The sequence below is a fragment of the Cibotium barometz genome, chromosome 45, assembly GCF_041138505.1.
Source record: "Cibotium barometz isolate CiBa-2024 chromosome 45, ASM4113850v1, whole genome shotgun sequence".
Lineage (NCBI taxonomy): Eukaryota > Viridiplantae > Streptophyta > Polypodiopsida > Cyatheales > Cibotiaceae > Cibotium > Cibotium barometz.
In genome coordinates this window covers 5,733,545-5,756,661 of record NC_141090.1, presented here as the reverse complement: position 1 = coordinate 5,756,661, position 23,117 = coordinate 5,733,545, and the positions used below count along the sequence as shown (strand labels likewise).

Below are 23,117 nucleotides of genomic sequence, written 5' to 3'. Positions count from 1 at the left end.
ATGCCCAAATTCACCTTATAAGAAAATGCAATTTTTAACCTCATGGTAGTCATCTACAAGACAATAAACTATCAACTACATCATGCCAAAGTGAAAAACTTCATGTACATAGTTACTTAAGACTAAAACTAGTGTGAATGGACTATTTTTAAGTTTGTCCAACGTAGTGTGAAAGCTGGTCATTTGTATATAAATCAATTTTGACACTAATATACATTCCCTTGCAACATGATACTTGTAAGCTCTCTTCTCCACTCTTGCATGCTTGTGTTCTATAAGATCTTTGAATAGCTTGACAGTTTTGCTTGCTTAGATAGGATTGAGCATAGGCCTCTTCCTCTCTTGAGCTTTCTTCTCTACCACCTCTTGCGATGAGAAAAAACCACTACAAAGGCTATCTCCTCTTTGCTTCCATCTAGGAAATATAATCCAAAAACAAGTCAAATTCACCTTATAAGAAAGTGCAATTTATAACTTCATGGTAGTCATCCACAAGACAATAAACCATCAACTCCATCATGCATAGTATGGACTAGATACTACATCCCCACTGACATCATCTATGCCCAATAGTAGGTGTATAACTAGGAAAAGAAAGCTCTACCTTTCACCCCTTCAACAAAGAAAGCACACAATGGACAAGCCAGTGCACCCACATCGAGAGTTGCATTTGCGGCTCTTCGGCAAAGACCAAATGACACTTGATTTGACAAAGGCTAAGGTATGCTTTTGACTTAAACAACAGGTAAACATAAATGTAACTTACAAGCCTCCTAGAGATCCCTTCTACAAAGTTTGGAAGCCAGCAAAACTGTCCAGGAAAACACACCCCAAAAAAAAAGAGAGAGCATCTGTCTAAAATCCAGTAAGAAATCTGAAAACCAGATTGGCCATAACAAGTAGCAAATTGCAACGACCACCCATCATTAACCCTGAGAGAGCTCAGAACATCAGTGATAAATATGTGAGTCTCTCTTTACATCAATAAGACTCGAGCATCGACATAGCAATTGAATTGGTAAACATGTAAGGTGGTTTGGCAACTAAGTTTGATGAGATATAGCAACTGATAAACCAATAATTAAGATGCCAATCCAATCTTTTGGATAAATCCTAAACAGTCTGCTTGATACAAACTGCAACCTGGGAGTCCCAAAGGAGCCTTGTTGAAATTTCAGTATAAGCAGCAATCAGAGTCTAGCTTAATGGGGTGTGCATTGTAGATTGAACCACACACACAAAATAACTGCAATAGCTAAATGAGCATTGCATTCAGAGCACTGCTAGAGTCATAGTGATGGTGCTCTTCCGTAAGAAATTTTGAGGTGCAGAAATAATGTACAGTTCTTTGTAGGCTCTGTAGACTGAATATGAGATTCTGCCTTGAGAAAAAATACACAACAGCAAAATGCACCTTCCATTTGTTTGAGTCCATGAAAGCTGCGTGTAATGCCAGAATTTTGTCCCAAAGCTAACACTGCACTACAGCACAAGCTGCCCCATTCTTTATGCAAGAGGGTAAGTCTGGACCCCTTGACCACTCCTGCAGAAGCGTATCATATATAAGCACTAGCCCCTCCTTCAGACCTCTTGTGTGCCTGCCACTTCGCCTCAAAAGGTCATCTATGGAACCACCAACCTGGATTATGTATACTGAAGTACCTATTGTAGCACAAGAGAACTTCAGACGGTTGTCCAGACGGAGAGGGGATGGAATTGGGGGAGGCTTGATCCTACTCCAGGTATCCTGATGTGTGTCATATTTCCAGAACGACAGTTCAACAGCATGGCTTGACAGCATGTAGATACAAGATCCAACTACTGTGCATGCTATGACACAGCCCCCAGTAGGGAGAGGTTTAGTCTTCTGCCATGAGTTGGTTTTGGGATCAAACAAATCCATGGAGCTGATGTATGTGTAGGGTTGCATGCACATGCCAATCACACTGCTGGACTTCAAGCCACCAACAACATAGAAAATCCCATCGACAGCGACTCCTAAGCATCCGTACCTCTTGCGGGGCATGCTGGCGATGGGCCGCCACAGGTTCTCCTCCGGGATGTACTCCTCGGCATCCATGAGAGCATCTCGGCTCGGGTCACGGCGGTTGGCGCCACCAGCGACGAGGATGCGGCCGCCAATGGAGCAGCAGGCAAACTTCTTGCGGGGTAAGAGCATGGGAGCTCGACGGGTGAGGGTTTTTGTCCAAGAGTCGTACATGATGGTGGAGTCGGGGCCCCAGAGCTTGGAGTTGTGGCTGGGGACAGCGCCGACAATGAAAATGCGATGGTTGAGGACAGCCGGCTGGGCATGGAGCAGGGATTGTGCATGGTCGACGCCATGGTAGTCAGCAAGCCATTCATTCCCCATGGTCACTTTCGGGGAGAAGAGGGAGGCGGCACGCCATTTGCCAGCACGCTTGCAGTAGACGGCTGAGGCAAGGCCGCTGCCACAGCCGCCAAAGACGAAGAGCAAGGGTTCGAGGGTTCCGATTCGGCGGCGTTGCTCATAGTACTCTGGCGCTTGAAGCACGGACCTCCACTTCTGGCACACCATTACGGCGCTTTGGAGGGCGGCTCTGGGCAGCCGAGCGAGGCATTCCAGGAGCACATCGTCTGGCAAAGTATTCAAGTGGCAGTTTCCCTGGCCTTCTGATCCGTCGATTTCCTGCGGGGGCTGAGTCCAGCAGGCCTTCATCAGCCTCCTCAGACCGCTTCTGGACCCGGCTTTCTTTCTGCTTCTGCTGTTACTGCCGTTGGAAGTCCTCACAAGAACCCCTGCAGATGAAGCCGCTCCTGCGCAGGTGGAGGAAGCCTCCATGGCCTCCAGCTGCGTGCAGCATTCAAAGGGGACCATCATGAAGGAGAGGCCTGCCTGCCTCTCACCAAACAACGCTTGCAAATGCAGATCTGGGACTCAAGGAAAAGGTTAAAACCAGACAACCCATCTGCCTTGCGTGCAACAGGAGGAGCAGGAGCAGGAGTCATATACCTTTCCAATAAAGACCTCCAGCAGGAGCAGGAGCAGGAGCAGGAGCAGGAGCAACTTAAGCTCACGTACATACGTTAAGGAGTCGTTACCTTTCCAATAAAGAGCGTCTTGAGCAATGTATCCACTTCAACCCCCATCATCATCTACCTCCTCAAATGTGTAGTCCCTAAGTATCATCATTTAGGACCATGTGGCCTCAATCATCCCTCCTTGCCTCACCAGTCTCTCTTGATGCTCCCTGTCTCGCAAGCTCGTCGCACGATAATCAAGCAACCTCGAGCAACCTCGAGCAATCCTACCAACATGACGAGGCAAGGATGAAGCAGGGAGCACGAGGGCTAAGAGTTCTATGTTGGTCCTTATACCTCATCTCATCCCCCACCCATCATGTGACTCATGGTTGTTAAGATCCATAGTGCTACAACACAAAAAAAAAACTTATGCCAAATGTACTATGGACGTGAAAATTGCAAGAGAAAGCTGGACATCCTTATAAGTCATGGACATCCAAAGTGTGTTGATGCTGAATGTTAAAAAGTGAAGATTGGGAGATGTGAAGAGCTAATTGCCAAATGTACTATGGAAGTGAAAATTGCACGAGAGAAAGGTGGACATCCTTATAAGTTATGGACTCCAAAGTATGTTGAACCTGAATGTTAAAAAGTGAAGATTGGGAGATGTGAAGAGCTATAAAGCATGGTGAACCAAAGCACTTTTGCGCACTCTTAGACAAGTTAAAAACTTGAAGTTTGAGGTCCGATTTGAAGGCAACCAAAAAAAGAAGAAGGATACACATATTTCACATCTCAATAGATACTTAATTGGTAACTTTGTATCTTGAAGTGTGAATGGTGTTTAGTCATTGCACAATTGTGAGGAGTCAATTCCATCCAAGGTGGAAGATGCACCCTTAAAAAATATGACGAATGTCTAAAGACTATGAAAGCACAAAGGCTATGAGAAAACAAAGTATTCTAGGGGGTGTTAACTTATTTACCCTAATAAACCATAATTAAAATCCTACTTGCTTATGGCCAATTCAAAGATTTCAAACAATCTCTCCAAAATATTTGATCAAACCATAATCAAAATCCTACTTTCTTATGGACAAATCAAAGATTTTAAACAATCTCACCAAAAATTTGAATGATTCCAAATGCATCTCATCTTCACAATGAGAGTGGCTATTATTTAAAAAGCAATGTCATAGCTCCTAGCCCACCTATAAACAAGTAGAGATATCTTCAAGAAACAAAATGTACTCGTAAACTAAAATTAATTTGATACTCTCTTTGAAATCAAAATCAACCCCTTAAGACTTAAGATTCCCAACACTACCATTATTAGCACCAAACAAAGAGTAAAAGGAATTACTTCATTGACCCACAATATGACTACAAACCTCAAATTTTATCCCATCATTTACCCTTTTTAGACACTCTTGTCATTTTTTTTAACTTTCCTAGCCTTACTTGGTCTTTTTTAAAATAATAATGGGTCCTTCCTATTTCTTAAACTATAAAAGTCCACATAACAAATTAGTGAAAGCAACAATATACATTTGGATTCTCTCTCTCTCTCTCTCTCTCTCTCTCTCTCTCTCTCTCTCTCTCTATGTGTGTGTGTGTGTGTGTGTGTGTATATACACGTGCACGTGCATGTGTGCGTGCGTTTATGTGCATGCGAATGTGCATATATGCATCCATGCATGTGTGTGTGTGTGTGTGTGTGTGTGCATTCATTTGTGTGTATATGTGTTTACATACGTGTGCAAATGCTTATTGTGTAGCTTAACTTTCTTTATATCCTAATGAATTCGAGTCTCACTATGTACATAAGATGCCATAAGTTGGCCTAAGAGCCCCCTCAACACAAAAGACATAGTAGAGAGATTTAATCTTGGATATCTTGGTTACATGAACATGTAAGAATAAGATTATTTTTATCAATGTGATAACCTATATATTTATGTAACTTACAAACAATAGTAAGCCATCATATCATACCAATGATAGTCCTACAACTACAATGACTAATATATAGCAATCATGAAAGGAAACAAGATAAGTAACTAAGAGTATTAGATAACTTTTCATCATGACCATATTCATATTATAACTACAACATAGCTACCAGATATCTACAAATCACGAAAAGAAAAAAGACAAGAAATTAGGTATTTAAGATAACGTTCATCACAGATTCAACACTATGATCCCTCTCTCTCTCTCTCTCTCTCTCTTTCTCTCACACACACACACACACACACATGTACACATTTTTGTGTGTAATTCTATGCACAAGTGTATCTCATCTTCACAATGAGAGTGGCTATTATTTAAAAAGCAATGTCATTACTCCTAGCCCACCTATAAACAAGTGGAGATATCTTCAAGAAACAAAATGTACTCGTAAACTAAAATTAATTTGATACTCTCTTTGAAATCAAAATCAACCCCTTAAGACTTAAGATTCCCAACACTACCATTATTCGCACCAAACAAAGAGTAAAAGGAATTACTTCATTGACCCACAATATGACTACAAACCTCAATTTTTATCCCATCATTTACCCTTTTTAGACACTCTTGTCATTTTTTTTAAACTTTCCTAGCCTTACTTGGTCTTTTTTTAAATAATAATGGGTCCTTCCTATTGCTTAAACTATAAAAGTCCACATAACAAATTAGTGAAAGCAACAATATACATTTGGATTCTCTCTCTTTCTCTCTCTCTCTCTATGTGTGTGTGTGTGTGTGTATACACGTGCACGTGCATGTGTGCGTGCGTTTATGTGCATGCGAATGTGCATATATGCATCCATGCATGTGTGTGTGTGTGTGCATGTGTGTATACACGTGCACGTGCATGTGTGCGTGCGTTTATGTGCATGCGAATGTGCATATATGCATCCATGCATGTGTGTGTGTGTGTGTGTGCATTCATTTGTGTGTATATGTGTTTACATGCATGTGCAAATGCTTATTGTGTAGCTTAACTTTCTTTATATCCTAATGAATTCCAGTCTCACTATGTACATAAGATGCCATAAGTTGGCCTAAGAGCCCCCTCGACACAAAAGACATAGTAGAGAGATTCAATCTTGGATATCTTAGTTACATGAACATGTAAGAATAAGATTATTTTTATCAATGTGATAACCTATATATTTATGTAACTTACAAACAATAGTAAGCCATCATATCATAACAATGATAGTCCTACAACTACAATGACTAATATATAGCAATCATGAAAGGAAACAAGATAAGTAACTAAGAGTATTAGATAACTTTTCATCATGACCATATTCATATTATAACTACAACATAGCTACCAGATATCTAAAAATCACGAAAAGAAAAAAGATAAGAAATTAGGTATTTAAGATAATGTTCATCACAGATTCAACACTATGATCCCTCTCTCTCTCTCTCTCTCTCTCTCTCTCTCTCACACACACACACACACACACACACACACATATGTATGTACACATTTTTGTGTGTAATTCTATGCACAAGTGTATCTCATCTTCACAATGAGAGTGGCTATTATTTAAAAAGCAATGTCATAGCTCCTAGCCCACCTATAAACAAGTAGATATATCTTTAAGAAACAAAATGTACTCGTAAACTAAAATTAATTTGATACTCTCTTTGAAATCAAAATCAACCCCTTAAGACTTAAGATTCCCAACACTACCATTATTCGCACCAAACAAAGAGTAAAAGGAATTACTTCATTAACCCACAATATGACTACAAACCTCAATTTTTATCCCATCATTTACCCTTTTTAGACACTCTTGTCATTTTTTTAAACTTTCCTAGCCTTAATTGGTCTTTTTTTAAATAATAATGGGTCCTTCCTATTGCTTAAACTATAAAAGTCCACATAACAAATTAATGAAAGCAACAATATACATTTGGATTCTCTCTCTCTTTCTCTCTCTCTCTCTCTCTCTCTCTCTCTCTCTCTCTCTCTATGTGTGTGTGTGTGTGTGTGTGTGTATACACGTGCACGTGCATTTATGTGCATGCGAATGTGCATATACGCATCCATGCGTATATGCATCCATGCATGTGTGTGTGTGTGTGCATTCATTTGTGTGTATATGTGTTTACATGCATGTGCAAATGCTTATTGTGTAGCTTAACTTTCTTTATATCCTAATGAATTCCAGTCTCACTATGTACATAAGATGCCATAAGTTGGACTAAGAGCCCCCTCAACACAAAAGACATAGTAGAGAGATTTAATCTTGGATATCTTGGTTATATGAACATGTAAGAATAAGATTATTTTTATCAATGTGATAACCTATATATTTATGTAACTTACAAACAATAGTAAGCCATCATATCATAACAATGATAGTCCTACAACTACAATGACTAATATATAGCAATCATGAAAGGAAACAAGATAAGTAACTAAGAGTATTAGATAACTTTTCATCATGACCATATTCATATTATAACTACAACATAGCTACCAGATATCTACAAATCACGAAAAGAAAAAAGATAAGAAATTAGGTATTTAAGATAACGTTCATCACAGATTCAACACTATGATCCCTCTCTCTCTCTCTCTCTTACACACACACACACACACACACACACGCACACACACACACACACATGTATGTACACATTTTTGTGTGTAATTCTATGCACAAGTGTATGTGCTCTTGTGTGGATAAATGCTTCCATGCTGGTGTAACACATATGTATGTACACATTTTTATGTGTAATTATATGCACAAGTGTATGTGCTCTTGTGTGGATAAATGCTTCCATGCTGGTGTGTGTGTGTGTGTGTGTGTGTGTGTGTACTTATGTGTGCAGACACATGTGTGGGACTAATTATAGTGCCTTCACCATATATTATGCAGCCAAATGTAGATAAAGATGTGTATGCATCCCCTACACATGGATGTAGCTATGTACATTCACACACACACCCACACGTGTACACATAGGAGCACCAGTGTACCCATAATGTGTTTATAATCCTTTTTGAGTGTTAATACAATCAAAATTGGTCAAAAAGTTGCATCAAGCCAATTTGGAAAGATAAATTAGGTCAACTTCCCAGCTACCCAAAACTAGCAGGTTGTTGTGGTTGGTAAATGGTATGAGGGACAATAGAGATTAAGCCTTGCCAACCATTGAATTGAGTTGGAATTAGACCTCTTACAAAAAATAGCAATTTCCTTGAATAGTGAGTGGGCCCCAATCTAGTCACATTAATGTTCGCAATGTCAAGGGCATCACATAGTCAAGATTTGGCCAAGATCTAGGGCTTTGGCAAGGTGATTTAATCAAAAGTCAAGACACTTTCACCACCTCAACACAATTGAGGTGGTTTGCGCATCTACATTGACTGGAGATGAATTCCCAATGATAAATAAATGAAACTAAACTATATTATGAAAAGCAAATTTGGTTTTATTTGACAGTTAGTGGGTAATGTGTAGCATTAGAAGCCTATGATGGTACTAGGGTATGCCTCATAGTGTGCCTTTTGTAAGGATAAAGGGGTCAAGAGCTAAACTAAATTATAAGTTAATTTTGGGCTAAGGATAAGTGTGAAATTTATCTTATCTATTTGTATATATTATGTACTTTCTAAAGGACCACACATGCACTATCTAAAATTATAAATTATTTCTTATCTAAAGTATAAGTTAATTTTGGGCTGAGGGTAAGTGTGAAATTTCTCTTATCTATATTTGTATATATTATGTACTTTCTAAAGGACCACACATGCACTATCTAAAGTTGTATACTATTTCTAGTTTTCCCTCAATTGCTAGATGAAACTTATCTTATCTATTTGTATATATTATGTACTTTCTAAAGGACCACACATGCACTATCTAAAATTGTGAACTATTTTTAGCTTTCTCTCAATTGCTAGATGCTATGTTTAAGTATGCATCTTTCTCTCTAATTTATGAGCTTCATTGTTGTTCTGGTTAGCATGGTTTTTCCCATCCATCCTACCATAAGGCACTTTTCCATCTTAATTGCTCGGACAGACACATAACGCTTTTTGCAAGATGGCACTAGAACAGATAAAGCAACCTTACCATGAGCTTAATGTCAAATAGGGGAAGTCTAAGAACTTTGTGTAAATACTTGCTTAAGACTAGTAATAGTCATTGGACCATTTTTAACTTTTGATCGACTTAGTGTGAAAAATCAATCACTTTTGATCGCCTTAGTGTGAAAATTAGTCACTTGTATATAAGTCGATTTTGACACTAAGAAATACACATGAATTTCATTACACTCTAGTACTTGTGAGATCTTCTCTTCTATACTCTTATTTGCATCATATGCTATTGAATCTTGCTTACTTGAGGGATGCATGTTAGATATGTTTGATTATAGGTTTCCCTCTTCCATTAGCTTCGCTATCCACCATGAAGGCTTGATTATAGATTTCCCTCTTCCATTAGTTTTGCTATCCCCACTATCCATCTAGGCGAGGAAAGCTTAACATTCACCCCCTTGGCAAAGGAGCATTCTGGTGTGATCAGGGAGTGAGGATGCGAAGAACAAGCTAGCACACCCACATCGGGTAGTTGCACTATGGCTCAAAGGCAAGACCTAACGACACATGATTCAACAAGGCTAAAAAAGACATACGTGTTGAGGCTCGCGACTTAAAAAGACTATGGACTCACATGTTAAGGCTCATGGCTCAAAAAGATATAAGTCTAAGAAAACATGAGCCGTGAGCCTCGACATGTAAGTCATGATTCTGGACACGTAAGTTGTGAGTCTAGATATGTGATTTAATAGAGTAAGTCTAAAGGTATACCTAAAACTAGACACCCCATCTACCTTGCGCGTAACACCTCCCTCACATTTGCAAGTGGATGCATAAGAGCAGGAGCAAAGGTCATTACCTTTCCTATAAAGACCTCCAATTGCAAAGTCCCAACAACTTAAGCTCACAGAGTCATTACCTTTTCAATTAAGATCGTCTTGACCAATGTACCCACTTCAACTCCACCATCATCTAACTACTTGTTAAGTGCGTGTAGTCCCTAAGTATCATCACTTAGGTTCTCTTGTGACCATGTGGCCTCAATCATCACTTAGGTTCTCTTGTGACCATGTGGCCTCAATCATCCCTACTTGCTTCATGACTCTCTCTTGATGCTCCTCACAAGTTTGTTGATAATTAAGCGACCTCGAGAAATCCTACCAACATGCAGAGGCAAGGGTGAATTAGGGAGCATGAGGGCTACGAGTTCTATGTTGGTCCTTATGCCTTATCTCATACCCCACCCAACAAGTGAGCTTAACCCATTTAGTATTGGTTGTTAAGATCCATCGTGCTACAACATAGAAAACTTATGCCAAATATACTATGGAAGTGAAAATTACAAAAGCAAAAGGTGGACAACCATATAAGTTATGGACATCCAAAGTGTGTTAAATCTAAAATGTTATAAAGTGAAGATTAGATGTAGAGAGCTATAAAGCATGGTCAACCACCAAAGAACTTTTTCACACCCTTGGACGAGTTAAAAACTTGAATTTTGTGGTTCAATTTGAAGGCAACCAAAAAAAAAGGATACACATATTTCACATATCAATAGATACTTAATTGGCAACTTTGTATCTTGAAGTGTCAATGGTTTTTAGTCATTACACATTTGTGAGGAGTCAATTCCATCCAAGGTGGGAGATACACCCTTTAAAAATATGATGTATGTCTATACACTATGAAACACAAAAGCTATGAGAAAACAAAGTATTCTAGGGGGTGTTAACTTATTTACCTTGATAAAACCATAATCAAAATCCTACTTTCTTATGGACAATTTAAAGATTTTTAACAATCTCGCCAAAACTTTGGATGATTCCAAATGCATCTCATCTCCACCACGCATGTGGCTATTATTTAAAAAGTAATGACATAGCTCTTAGCCCACCCAGAAACAAATAAAGATATCCTCAAGAACTCGTTAACTAAAATTAGTTTGGTACTCTTTGAAATCAAAATCAACCCCTTAAGACTTAAGATTCCTAACACTACCATTATTTACACCAAACAAAGAGTGAAAGGAATTACTTCATTGACCCATAATACTACTACAAACCAAATTTAGAATGCTCCAATTTTTATCTTGTCATTTATCCTTTTTTGACAATCCTATCATTTTTTTACTTTCCTAGTCTTAATTGGTCTTTTTTTCAATAATAATGGGTTATTCCTATTGCTTTAACTATGAAAGTCCACAATAAATTAGTGAAAGCAACAATATATAATTTGGAATCTCTCTCTCTCTCTCTCTCTCTCTCACACACACACACACACACACACACACACACACACACACACACACACACTCACACACACACACACACACACACACACATTAAAATTACGGGGAAGAGGAAATGCAACATAACGACCGGCAAATTAGACTGAATGAACTAGTTGAAAAACGAATCAGCACTGTTTATATAACTAAATCAGATGAAGCAGATGAAGTACAAGAATGATAAATTCTGACTCTATTGTGGATGGGATAATCCCCAAAACCCTATCCTAATGCTAAGGAGCTCAATTAGCTTAGATATTACAATTTGTACAGTGTCGTGAGTATTAGGCTTAGGCTACACACTCACTAGGCTTGAGGTGGCTTCGTGTTCATTAAGTTGCATACAAGATAAGCTTATATAATGATCCAAGTAGGCGAACAGCTCATCACCGATGGTAGATAGATGAGTCATGATTGAATCCTTATCTCGGTAATCATGATGCCAATGTAAACAGGTAGGTGCAACCAGAAATCTATAGTTTCCAGTCAACTAAATTACGGCGGTTGGATGAGCTCTGTAGAACTGCCTCCTGAGAAGATTGCGACCTGCAATTCCTCCTTTAATGTAGGAATACTTTTCACCAAACAAGCGACACATTTTCCAAGACTTTGCAAACCTTAGAGATGGTGTGAACTTGCATCTTTTAACACCTTCCCTCAAGATCAACATCTCTGAACCTTTGTTTAAATAGCTGATTACGTAGGCCAAAAGCTGACTTCGATAGACTAATTCAGTTAGCTAACTCTGATAGAGCTGATTCAGTTAGCTGATTTAGTTAGCTGATTTAGAGAGCTTACTCTAACAAACTCCACATCTTTCCTCAAGATCAACATCTCTGAACCTTTGTTTAAACAACTAACTGTGTAGGTCAAAAGCTGACTTCGATAGACTAATTCAGTTAGCTAACTTTGATAGATGATTCAGTTAGCTGATTCAATTAGTTGATTTAGTTAGCATCTTTTAACACCTTCCCTCAAGATCAACATCTCTGAACCTTTGTTTAAACAACTGACTACTGCGTAGGTCAAAAGCTGACTTCGATAGACTAATTCAGTTAGCTGACTCTGATAGCTGCTGATTCAGTTAGCTGATTCAATTAGTTGATTTAGTCAGCTGATTTAGAGAGCTTACTCTAACAAACTCCAAAGTCGAAAGCCGACTCTAGCAGATTTAGTTAGCTGACTTTGACAATTGATTCAGACAACTAACTCAAACCTCTAAAATAAAAATTCAAACAATCTAAAACATGTTTTTATGTGGAAGACTGTTGAGCCTTCCCTTGCTTCAAGCATGGAACAACTATGGAGCCTTCCCTTACTTTTCAAAAACCTTCCCTTAAGGGAAGCTCCATCATGAAAAGGCCTGTTCTATGTTTGAAAAAGAGTTCTTTGCCTAGGGCTTTAGTGAAGACGTCTGCAACATTCTCTTTGGTATTGCAATACACTATGTCACCTAAGTGTATCTTGTCCGACTTTAATATGCTTGGTCCTTTGATGCATGACTAGATTCTTGGCTAAGGTTTCAACTGATATGTTATCACAAAGAATAGGAGTAGGACCATCAACTTCATAAAGGCCAAGTTCCTATAAACATCTTTTCAGCCATATAGCTTCACAGGCTGAGGTGGTTAAGGCTTTGTATTTAGCCTCTGTGATGATAGACTGGCTATAGTCTGCTTCTTAGAACACCATGAAAGGGCTCTTGCACCAAGAAAGAATGCATTGCCACTAATAGGTCAGAAGCTGATGTGGCTTAAACATGTCCAAAGGTGACATGGCATCAACAGGTCAAGCAGATGTAGAGTTTATAGATCTAAGTTTGTAGCAAAAGTGGCTGATGCTAAATCTGCAACCCAAGTATAGATTGTTGAATGCCAGAATGTAGAAGGCTAACTTAGCAGATATGCAATGGTGGTGATGATGCGAAGCAGCACAACTATAGATTTTAGGCAGTGCTGAGGCAACATGTGACTGAAGCTGATGCAGATGCTGGTGTGCTTGATCTCAAAGGCTAGGTGGCACCTAGGTAGACTCTATGCAATGGCAATAAGCAAGGTGGCACCTAGGTAGACTCTATGGAATGGTAGTAAGCAAGGCTCTAATACCATGTTAAAATTGCGGGGAAGAGGAAATGTGACATAACGGCTAGCAAATCAAACTGAATGAACAAGTTGAAAATGAATCAGCACTGTTTATATTACTGAATCAGCACTGTTTATATTACTGAATCAGATGAAATACAAGAATGATAAATTATGACTATAGTGTGGATGGGCTAATCCCTAAAAACCTATCCTAATGCTAAGAATCTCAATCAGCTCAGATATTACAATATGTACAATGCTATGAGTGTTAGGCTTAGGCTACACACTCAACTAGGCTTGTGCAGGAGGATTTTTGTTCACTATCAGCAGCATATAAGACAAGCTTATATAATGATCCAAGAAGGTGCACAACACATCATCGATGGTAGATAGCCAAGTCGTAAAATTGAAGCTTCATCTCCATAATTCTACCGCCAATGTAAACAAGTAGGTGCAACCAGAAATCTACAGTTTTGAGTTAGCCAAATTGCGGTGGTTAGATGAACTCTGCAGAACCACCTCCTAGGAAGACTATGACCTGAAATTCCTCCTTTGATGTAGGAATACTTTCACCAAACAAGCGGCTTATTTTCCAATTCTTTGCAAACCTTAGAGATGGTGTGAACTTGCATCTTTTAACATCTCTCTCTATGTGTGTGTGTGTGTGTGTGTGTGTGTATACACACGGCACATGTGCATGTGTGTGCATGCATATTGCATGTGTGTATGTGTGTGTGTGTGTGTGTGTGTGTATGCATGCATGCACGTGTATGTGCATATATGCATCCATGCATGTGTGTGCATGCATTTGTGTGTATATGTGTTCGCATGCAAAACTAGCAGGTTATTGTGGTTGGTAATGGCATGAGGGAGAATAGAGATTGAGCCTCGCCAACCACTGCATTGGGTTGGAATTAGACCTCTTACCCCCAAAAATGAAAATTTCCTTGAATAGTGAGTGGGCCCCAATCTAGTCACAATAGTGTTCACAATGTTAATGGCATCACATAGTCAAGATTTGGCCAAGATCTAAGGCTTTGGCAAGGTGATTTAATCAAGAGTCATGCGTTTAAGACGTTGTCAGGCAAAATTCTGTAAAGGTGTTTTGAGTCCGTGTACATATGGGATGCATGGTATGCAATAAAACTTTGCCCTGAATGCCCTGGTAAATGTATAGACTGAATGGCTTGCAGTGAGTTGGTACATGCATTTTTCTTTGGAGTAGGTGCTTGAGACTTGAAGTTTTATTTGTATGAGCTTTCTATTTGCCAAGAGGGTGTCTTGGATGTGTGCAAATAAGAGGTGGAAGAGCATGAGAATGTCAATGATTTGGGCTTTGATGAGCCCATAATAGAAATGGATGTACTATGCAGATTTGGAATGGCCGTATGTCTCCACATCATCACAGGGGGTCTGGGCATAATAGCCATGGTGATGAGACATGGTATGTGTGTGGATTCCGGTGTTCAAAAGATCTTGATGAAGGCCTTGATGGGCATTGCAGTGTGGCATGGGAACCACCTTTTATATATACATATATATATATAATAAAAATACCACCAAGTGGCAGCGAAAGAGCAGCCAGCTGGCCACTTGCTTTGCTACCAGCGCAACCTTCAAGAAGGTTGGCGAGGAGAATACACGGGGGTTGCCGCCTGGAGAGCAAGGTTTTTCGAGAGAAGGCAGAGCCGAAGGTACGGGTTTTTTTTCTAGGTGAGCCTCCGGGTCGAGAAGGAGAGACCGCCTTTGTAGAGGCGCTACAGAGACCAGAGGTGAGGCGCAGGCCTTGTGAGAGGGTAGCCTACGGGTGCTGGAGGCCGCTTGGCGAAGAGCCGCTAAGAGGTTGTTGCAGACGTTGGTGTGACTGGCCGAGACGGCTGGTGTGAGCGATGTGGTTGCTGGTGGGGCGATTGAGACGCCAACGTACAAGCCTTGGCGGTGATCGTAGCAGCGTGGAGGCAGCTGTAGATGCAGGCGAAGAGCAGAAGCAAGGAGAGGTGAGTCTACAGGCGCAAGGGGTAGCAGCCGCTTTGGGTTTAAAGGGGAGCCGCCTTGTGCAAGAAGGAGAAGCTTGGGGTGATCCTGCGGAGACTCTCCGATCAGCGGGTACCTGGTGTGTGCAGGTGTAACAAGCGAAGACAGAGGAGACTTCGAGAGAGAGAGCAAACGGTGTGAGTTGTTTGCTGTGAGTGTGTGATAAAAGGAGAGTGCGAGGAAGAGTGGGTTGAAGCTTGTCAATTGATAAAATTTATGTGTGATGGATGACCCCTTGTAAATGGACAAATAGGGTTTGTGTTGATGATATGTGAGTGGCTTAGCCTTGCTGACAGATAAAAGGCCTTGATAATGAGATATGTGAGCCGTTGAAGCTATCTTTTCTTTGGTCTCTGTGTGGTGTTTTGAGAGATTTCTGTTTCCAGCATCGTGCTGGTGGTGCCCCTTGTGTTTGTTGTGTCTTCCAAGGCTGCTGGGTAGGTAGCTATAGAGGCATTTCTTCTTTTCCCAGCCACCCGACAACGTGTTCACCACCTCAACACAATTGAGGTGGTTTGAGCATCTACATTGACTAGAGATGAATTCCCAATGACAAATGAATGAAACATGTGTTTGATTAGCTGATGCCACGACAGAGAGTATAACACGCCAATAACACTCACCATTGTTGCGAGGATCCGTGAGCCTTGCATACTTCCATGCTTATCCTCTATATAACACCCCTACCTCTCTTATGACCTGGCCTCATTATCCATGCCCTTTGTTCTTTTATCCACTTTTTGTTCCATTTCATCCTTTGATAGAAAACATAGTGGATAAGAATTATAACAAAAGAAAATGGACAAGAAATGTAATCTCTAATTAAAAAATACAAGTTATTGGAGAAATCACCTTAAAAACAAGCATGCGAGTATTTGAATTAGAATCTTGTACCAACCCTTTTTTCCATTGCATCAACTATCTTACTGAACTCTGCTTCACTCCATTTCTTATCTTCTTCATCAAACCCAACAATAAGCATAGTAAGGTCAAGTTTCCTAATCTGAAAGCCTTATCTCCAAATGTGTTGGGAGAATACCCTAACTCGTTGATCTTAGCACACATAACATCATTTCAAGCGATGATCCAAAACAAATATAGGTTAATTTGATAAGATAAAGAGAAGTTCAAGCCAATGAGATAAATTTCTTATTTGTTTAATTGAGTGAGAGAAAACAAAAGTTCTCCGACATCATTGTTCTCGAATGAAACAAAGTCACAAAGCATGCTATAGTGCATTGGTGGCAAATCATTTGGGAATTTTGCAACATCATATAAACACGATGCTGAATGAATGAAATAAAAGATTCAATAATCCACTTAAAAATAAAAATATACTAACCTCTTTTGATGCAATCTATGGATAATTTGTGTCGATTATTTCCATCGAGTATGTGGATCATTTTGCCCCTAAGCTATGGACCCCACTCTGCATCATTATCCAAGGTCTACTTAAACAACCTATCATTCACAGTCTTCCATGCATCACTCTAGGACTCCTTCCCCTCTTTTGTAAGAGGTGTCTCCTCCCCCTCCAAATCAAGGATGGAAACAACGAAGGCACCCTTACTTTCCAAGTAAATGGGTGGTTACTTTCCAAGTAATAACCCATTTTCATAAAATACCTTGAGAGATATTTTTTTGTAGATGGACTTAATTTTTTTATTGCTTTAGTAAGATTGAGCCTACATAAAGGTATTTTCTATAGAGGTGACAAAAAATGCACCCTAATTCTCTCAAGGGATCTTTGAGGTATACTAGTTTTTAAGAGCTTACCAAATGTCTCTATTTTCCTCTTGCTTGTACTTTTTGACACATTTGTGTCTTGTGTACTTTCTTGATGAGCACTTGATTTCCACTCATTTTTTCCTTGACGAGCACTTTTCTTTATATTCTCTTCTTTATCCCCCCATTTATTACCTTCACCCCCCCTACATGAGCTCCTTGCCCCTTCTCATCCTCCTTCTCGTCCTCCTTCATAAACCTCTTCACATTCATTACCTTCCTCACCTTCCTCCCCTTCTTTTTTTCCATACATGATCCTTCCCATTTTTCCCTTTAAGCAAGAAGCTTCTCTTAAATGATAATGTCTACTTTTTCAAGCTCGAATAAACCTCGATAAATAACTGCAAAATAACCTCTTGCACCAACACTTTAACTTACTTGCACAATCTTTTTACGCTTACAGTTAGATGTAGAGGAAGCAACCTCCGTATTATCACACGGGAATGTGCATGTTCATAATAACAAGACCGTGTAAAATATTTATTGTCCTTTGACAAGCTAAACTCATTTTGACAGTTAAATGAGAAAAATATAAATAATATGTTATTAAATATCTATGCAGAATTTGTCATAAACATTGTGGCATCTGACATGGTTTGAGTACTTCCAAAGAGAGTGAACTGTCAAGTTTTTTGTCCTAGTCCCCCTTCTTCACTGCCAGTGAACCAAAGGTAAAGCAATTTAATATCCTTTTCACAAAATTTACGACAATGTTTTATAGAGCTAGTTGGCGAATTGGGGGTCAAAGGATCATGGCGGCTGGTTTTCGAGGGTTCCACTCTTCCTCCACTTATCTCTACATATAGTTGGATCATTTCGTCCCCAAAGCTCCTCGCCTTCAGGTGGATCCAAAGGAGTCTTTCCTTCTTAATATGAAAGCACTCTATTGAGTGTGCTGGTTGTTTAATAGGACCAAAGGGTGGGTTTAAGGAGGTATAAGTTTGATGTACTACAATTGAATGTATTATCATTTTCAAAAATAATTCTAGATTGAGTTTACATCAATAAAGGGCTTCACTCTAATGAAACAAGCTTTAGTGCTATTTCTTGAAGCAGGTCTAAAACTGATTTTAGACATGACTATTCTGTTTTTAAAAAATAAGAGTTTTTTGTTTTGTTTCTAAGCTCACATCTCCAGGCTTACGCATATAGGCTTATGCCTCTAGGCTCACATATGTAGGCTAGACTCACATCTATAAGCTCGCATCTTTTTTATATGAAAGCGACTCATGCAAGTATGGTGAGCTAGACTTACATCATGCTTGGTGGGTTCATATCTCTAGGCCCAAACCAAGTCTGGTGAGCTAGACTTACATCACGCTTTGGTGGGTTTATATCTCTAGGCTCAAACTAATAGACTCTCATAGATATAGGCTCACATATGTAGACTCAAACCAAGACTATTGAGCTAGACTTACATCATGCTTGGTGGGTTCATGTCTATATGCTTAAACCAATAGACTCACAGATGTAAGCTCATGCATGTAGACTCACATATAGAGGCTCACACTTTTTTTGTATGAACTAAGCCTATGACAAGGTTGGTGTGCAATTATTGAGGAATAATTAATTATACCTAATGTCTAAATCATAGTGAAGACAATAATTATTATTAGAAATTGTAGCTTATATAGATTGTATAACATGAAAATCCTTAAAGGACATGAATAGGTACAATTTAGGAACATTTGAGCCTTTCATGATAGAGAGAAGAAGATAAAGAATGCAAGGGTTTTATCATATTATACCTCTACCCACTCTTAATAGAGTAACCCTTTCTTGTGGAGAGCTACGATTCTCAACCTTGCCTTCCCCATTGGCACTACAAGGAAGCCTTGCAAATGGGTGGGGAGCAAAGAGGGAGAGATCTATGGAAAGCCCAACCTCTACCTCAATGCCTTAGTGTGAGTGATAGCATGGAGGAGAAGAGAGAAGATAACTAGCATTATCACACTACCACTCACCCACACAATCCTCAAGCAAGCATGCAACAAGAGAAGAGAGCACACAAGCAAGCATCAACCCACAAGAGCAAAAGAGACTCAAACTCAATTGTGAGAATGGGATTATATCTTTTCTCATTAGTCAAAATATCTTATATATAAGACTCATATCTACAATGCTCGACTATCCGAAAGCCTGAAAGTTAGTCTAAGTGTACACTACCAGCATTGCACGTCATAAGCTTGATTTTGACTATCTTTCAGCATTACACAAGAAGTTACAAGCTTAGAAATTTCTCATAATCATTTACATGAAGTGCTTTGCGAGGTACAAAAAGTATGGATCAAAAATGTTGCTGCTGCATGATCTAAGTAATGTGTTAACCAATATGGTTAACATACCTCCTCCCTAATCATGGTTCCACCCTCAAAATCAGTATCATGCTCAATGGGAGAGTAAGTGCTAGAAGAAGCTGATGAAGTTCCAATAAAAATCGAAGCATGACTTTGGATATTCAGTGGTGCGGTGGAAAGCTTCATTGCTCTAAAAATTCATAGCTCAAGGTCGTCGTTGCTCAAAAATAATTGCTCAAACATGTGTGTGTGTGTATTTGCTAGATATATATATATACACACACGCACACACACACACACACACACGTGTGTGTGTGTAGAGAGAGAGGGAGAGTCCCATTAACAGTTATTTTTAGGGTCTATGAGACAGAAAGTGTTACAATATGTCCATGAAGTGACTGAATCATGAAAATTCACTAAAACAAGCCCCAAAGAGAGAGAGAGAGAGAGAGAGAGAGAGAGAGAGAGAGAGAGAGAGAGAGAGAGAGAGAGAGAGCACATGCAAGAAAAAAACCGAGTTTTGGGACTACGAGTACTAACAAAATCCTAACCCTTTGTTGGGTCTTGTGGGATGCAAAGCTAGGTAAATAGACATCTTGTGGTAGAATTGTCTTGTCTAGTGATTTGATTGTACCGAATTTTGGAGAAGATGCATAGAAACCTTTCTCCAAACATTTGGTCAGCATCGTTAAAACTCATGAATCACCTTGTTTGGTCAGGTTATTCTATGGACAAACTTGTCAGAGTTGCTATCTATAAATGAAAATTGTGGCATATGGTGAAACAGTTTGTGCCAAAAGCTCAACCCCATCCAAAGTTTCAAACCTTGAGAACCTTCCACACAACCCAAAAATATTATCCACACCAGCATTTTCCATCCTACAAGGAATGAGTCTAATTATTATCAACTATTATAATCATTGTCATCATTTGGCCACCCAAGTGGCTCTCCCCTGTCATGCCAAAGTACGGGAGGTTAGGGAGGTTCGTGTCGCCATATTGAGGCCATGATTCGTGTCACCTACGGGAGGCCAAGCCTCGTGTCACCCGTAGTGTGGCCAGGAAGTGGAACCCACTGTCAAGGATCCCAGTTTAGGCTTCCCACTAAGCCAGTTTCATGCTCGGGAAGACCTACTATTTATAAGTTCCATGAATGTGACATATATTCATTGCATAATGTATGTGCATTGTGCACACATCTTTGCTTGTTTGCAACATATTTTGCGTGACTTGTTTTTGTGCAACTACCTGCTATGACATGTCCAGTTCATGGGTAGGAGTCACCCACCCATGAACCGTTTGCCCTGTATTTTGACATGGTTTGTGGCATGTGAACAAGTGGTAAGTATTCATTTAAACCCTTGTTTATTATTTTAAAGGTTTTATAACCTTTTCTATTCATTTAAACCCTTGTTTATTATTTTAAAGGTTTTATAACCTTTTAAGGGTAGGAGTCACCCACCCATGAACCGTGCGAGTGCCCTGTATTTTGACATGGTTTGTGGCATGTGAACAAGTGGTAAGTATTCATTTAAACCCTTGTTTATTATTTTAAAGATTTTATAACCTTTGCTATTCACATTCATTGAAGTCGGGCACCAGCCATTGGCTAGTGTCCCGGGGCCTAAGGGATCCAGGTTAGGGGAGCCCAACCTGTGGGCACCCTTTTGACCATGTAAACACACATAAATGTGTGTGTACACTAAAAGGAGGTGCCCGTCTTGGTTTGAGGTGGGCTGTGCCCCTTGTGGCACATAGGGGTTGGACACCTCCACCTCCAATCCACCATTCATGCATACGACTCTCTCTTGCTTGGACGTTTTGGTGAAGGCACATCACTCCCTACTCCATTTGAAAATCGACACACTCAAGGGCTCCTCCCCTCGCTGTTGTATAACTGTCAACGAGTGCACCTACTGTACTGTACCTACAATACCCAACTATTGTACGGTACTTCTTGTGCCAATTGAACCTACTGTACTGTACTTGTTGTACCTGACGCTACTCATGCCAGCGAGTATGCCCATGGAGAACAAAATTCATGCAAGGATCCTTTTGTGTATGCAAATGCCAAGAGGCTACCTTTACACTAGTCACCATTGCATAGGGCACATACATCCTTTGCACAGGTCACCGTTGCATAGGGCACATGCCTCTGTGCCGCATGTTTCTCGTCGCCATGGTCATGTGCATGCACCTACTGGTCTCCCATTGAATAAGGGAAAGCGGAATATAGATGAGATGGGTCACCATGCCATGAGGCGAACGCCATACTTTGCCGAGATGAAATTGGCTAGAGAAGAGCCCCTTCATGGGCTGAACATTATGCATAATGTGGAGACAGCCAAAGCTAATCATGTATCACCCAATACTCATGCCACCGAGTATGCAGTTTCATGCAAGGATCCTTTTGTGTATGAAGTGTCGAGAGGCCACCTTTGCACTAGTCACCGTTGCATAGGGCACATGCCTCCTTTGCAATCCTTTCTAAACATGGAAAAACTTCAAAGAGAGGTTTTATGCACAGTTCTTGCCTCCCAATGCTATGGAGAAGATCAAGCAGAAAGATAATGAGGCTGTGCAAACATATGTGAACAAATTTTGGAAGATCTATTTGGAGGTTTGTCCATTTTTGTTTGTAGGAGAACTTGAGAAGAAGAGGAAGTTCAAGTCTGGACTTCAACCAGTTTACAAATCCGGTCTTTGATATGCATCATCACAATGCTACTTTACAAGACTACATAATAGCTGCTCTTGCCATCGAGCAATTGAAGCGTAAATTGCAACATTCTAGCAAAGGAGACCATTCTTTCAAGGACAGCTAGTCATAACATGCAAAAGGTTGGATGGTATTCTAAACTCTTTGTGAAATATGTAAGCAGTGGAGGAAAGGCTGAAAATACAGAAAAAGCACAAGTTTAGCTTAACCCTTGAGCAAAGGGAGCAATATGCTCATAGTCACAGGGAATGGGCATTTTTAGACTCGGGAATGTTGGGGATGGCAGCATCTTCCCGTTCCCATTCCCGTCCCAGGTCACTCTATTGTCACAGGGAATGGCCATTCTCAATCTTTTCCGTCCCCATTTCGCGTCCCATGTGACTATGAATATGCTGAAGAGAGGAAATGCTTCTCATGTGGGAGCCAAGAGCGCGTTTCGTGAATGTCCTAAAAGCAAGAATAAGAACAATGAGAAGCATCAAAAGGCAAATGGACATAGGATCCCATATTCTTCCCCGACAACCACTATTTGGTATTTGTATTCATTTCTTTGTTTATGACAAAGCTGGCTTTTATAGCCCATGGAACATTGTGCAAACAAAATACTCCAATAATATACTTGGTATTGAGAGGGGGTCAGCCCGAGTTCCGATCCCAATGTTGTGTATATGTATTATGTGCAATTTTAGTTGTTTGTTGTGTCCATTTCATTGAAGTGTTTAAGTAATTGATATTTACGAGATGGTGCCCAATTCATGCTCACACCCAATGGGGTGAATTACATGATATCCATCAGATGTAGCAGGTCGTAGGACTTGTCTATTGCAATGAAGGAGTGTACATCTGCTCAAGC

The 23,117-nt window shown here is 39.9% G+C and overlaps 1 protein-coding gene across 1 annotated transcript; it reads right to left on the bottom strand.

Annotated features, from left to right (window-relative positions):
- Positions 1-886: 886 nt before the first annotated feature.
- Positions 887-3,399, bottom strand: LOC147612351 (F-box/kelch-repeat protein At5g26960-like). The gene has a single exon (XM_086782968.1). The coding sequence runs from the start codon at positions 2,858-2,860 to the stop codon at positions 1,472-1,474; it is 1,389 nt and encodes a 462-aa protein (XP_086639094.1). The 5' UTR covers positions 2,861-3,399; the 3' UTR covers positions 887-1,471.
- Between the last annotated feature and the right edge of the window lie 19,718 nt (positions 3,400-23,117).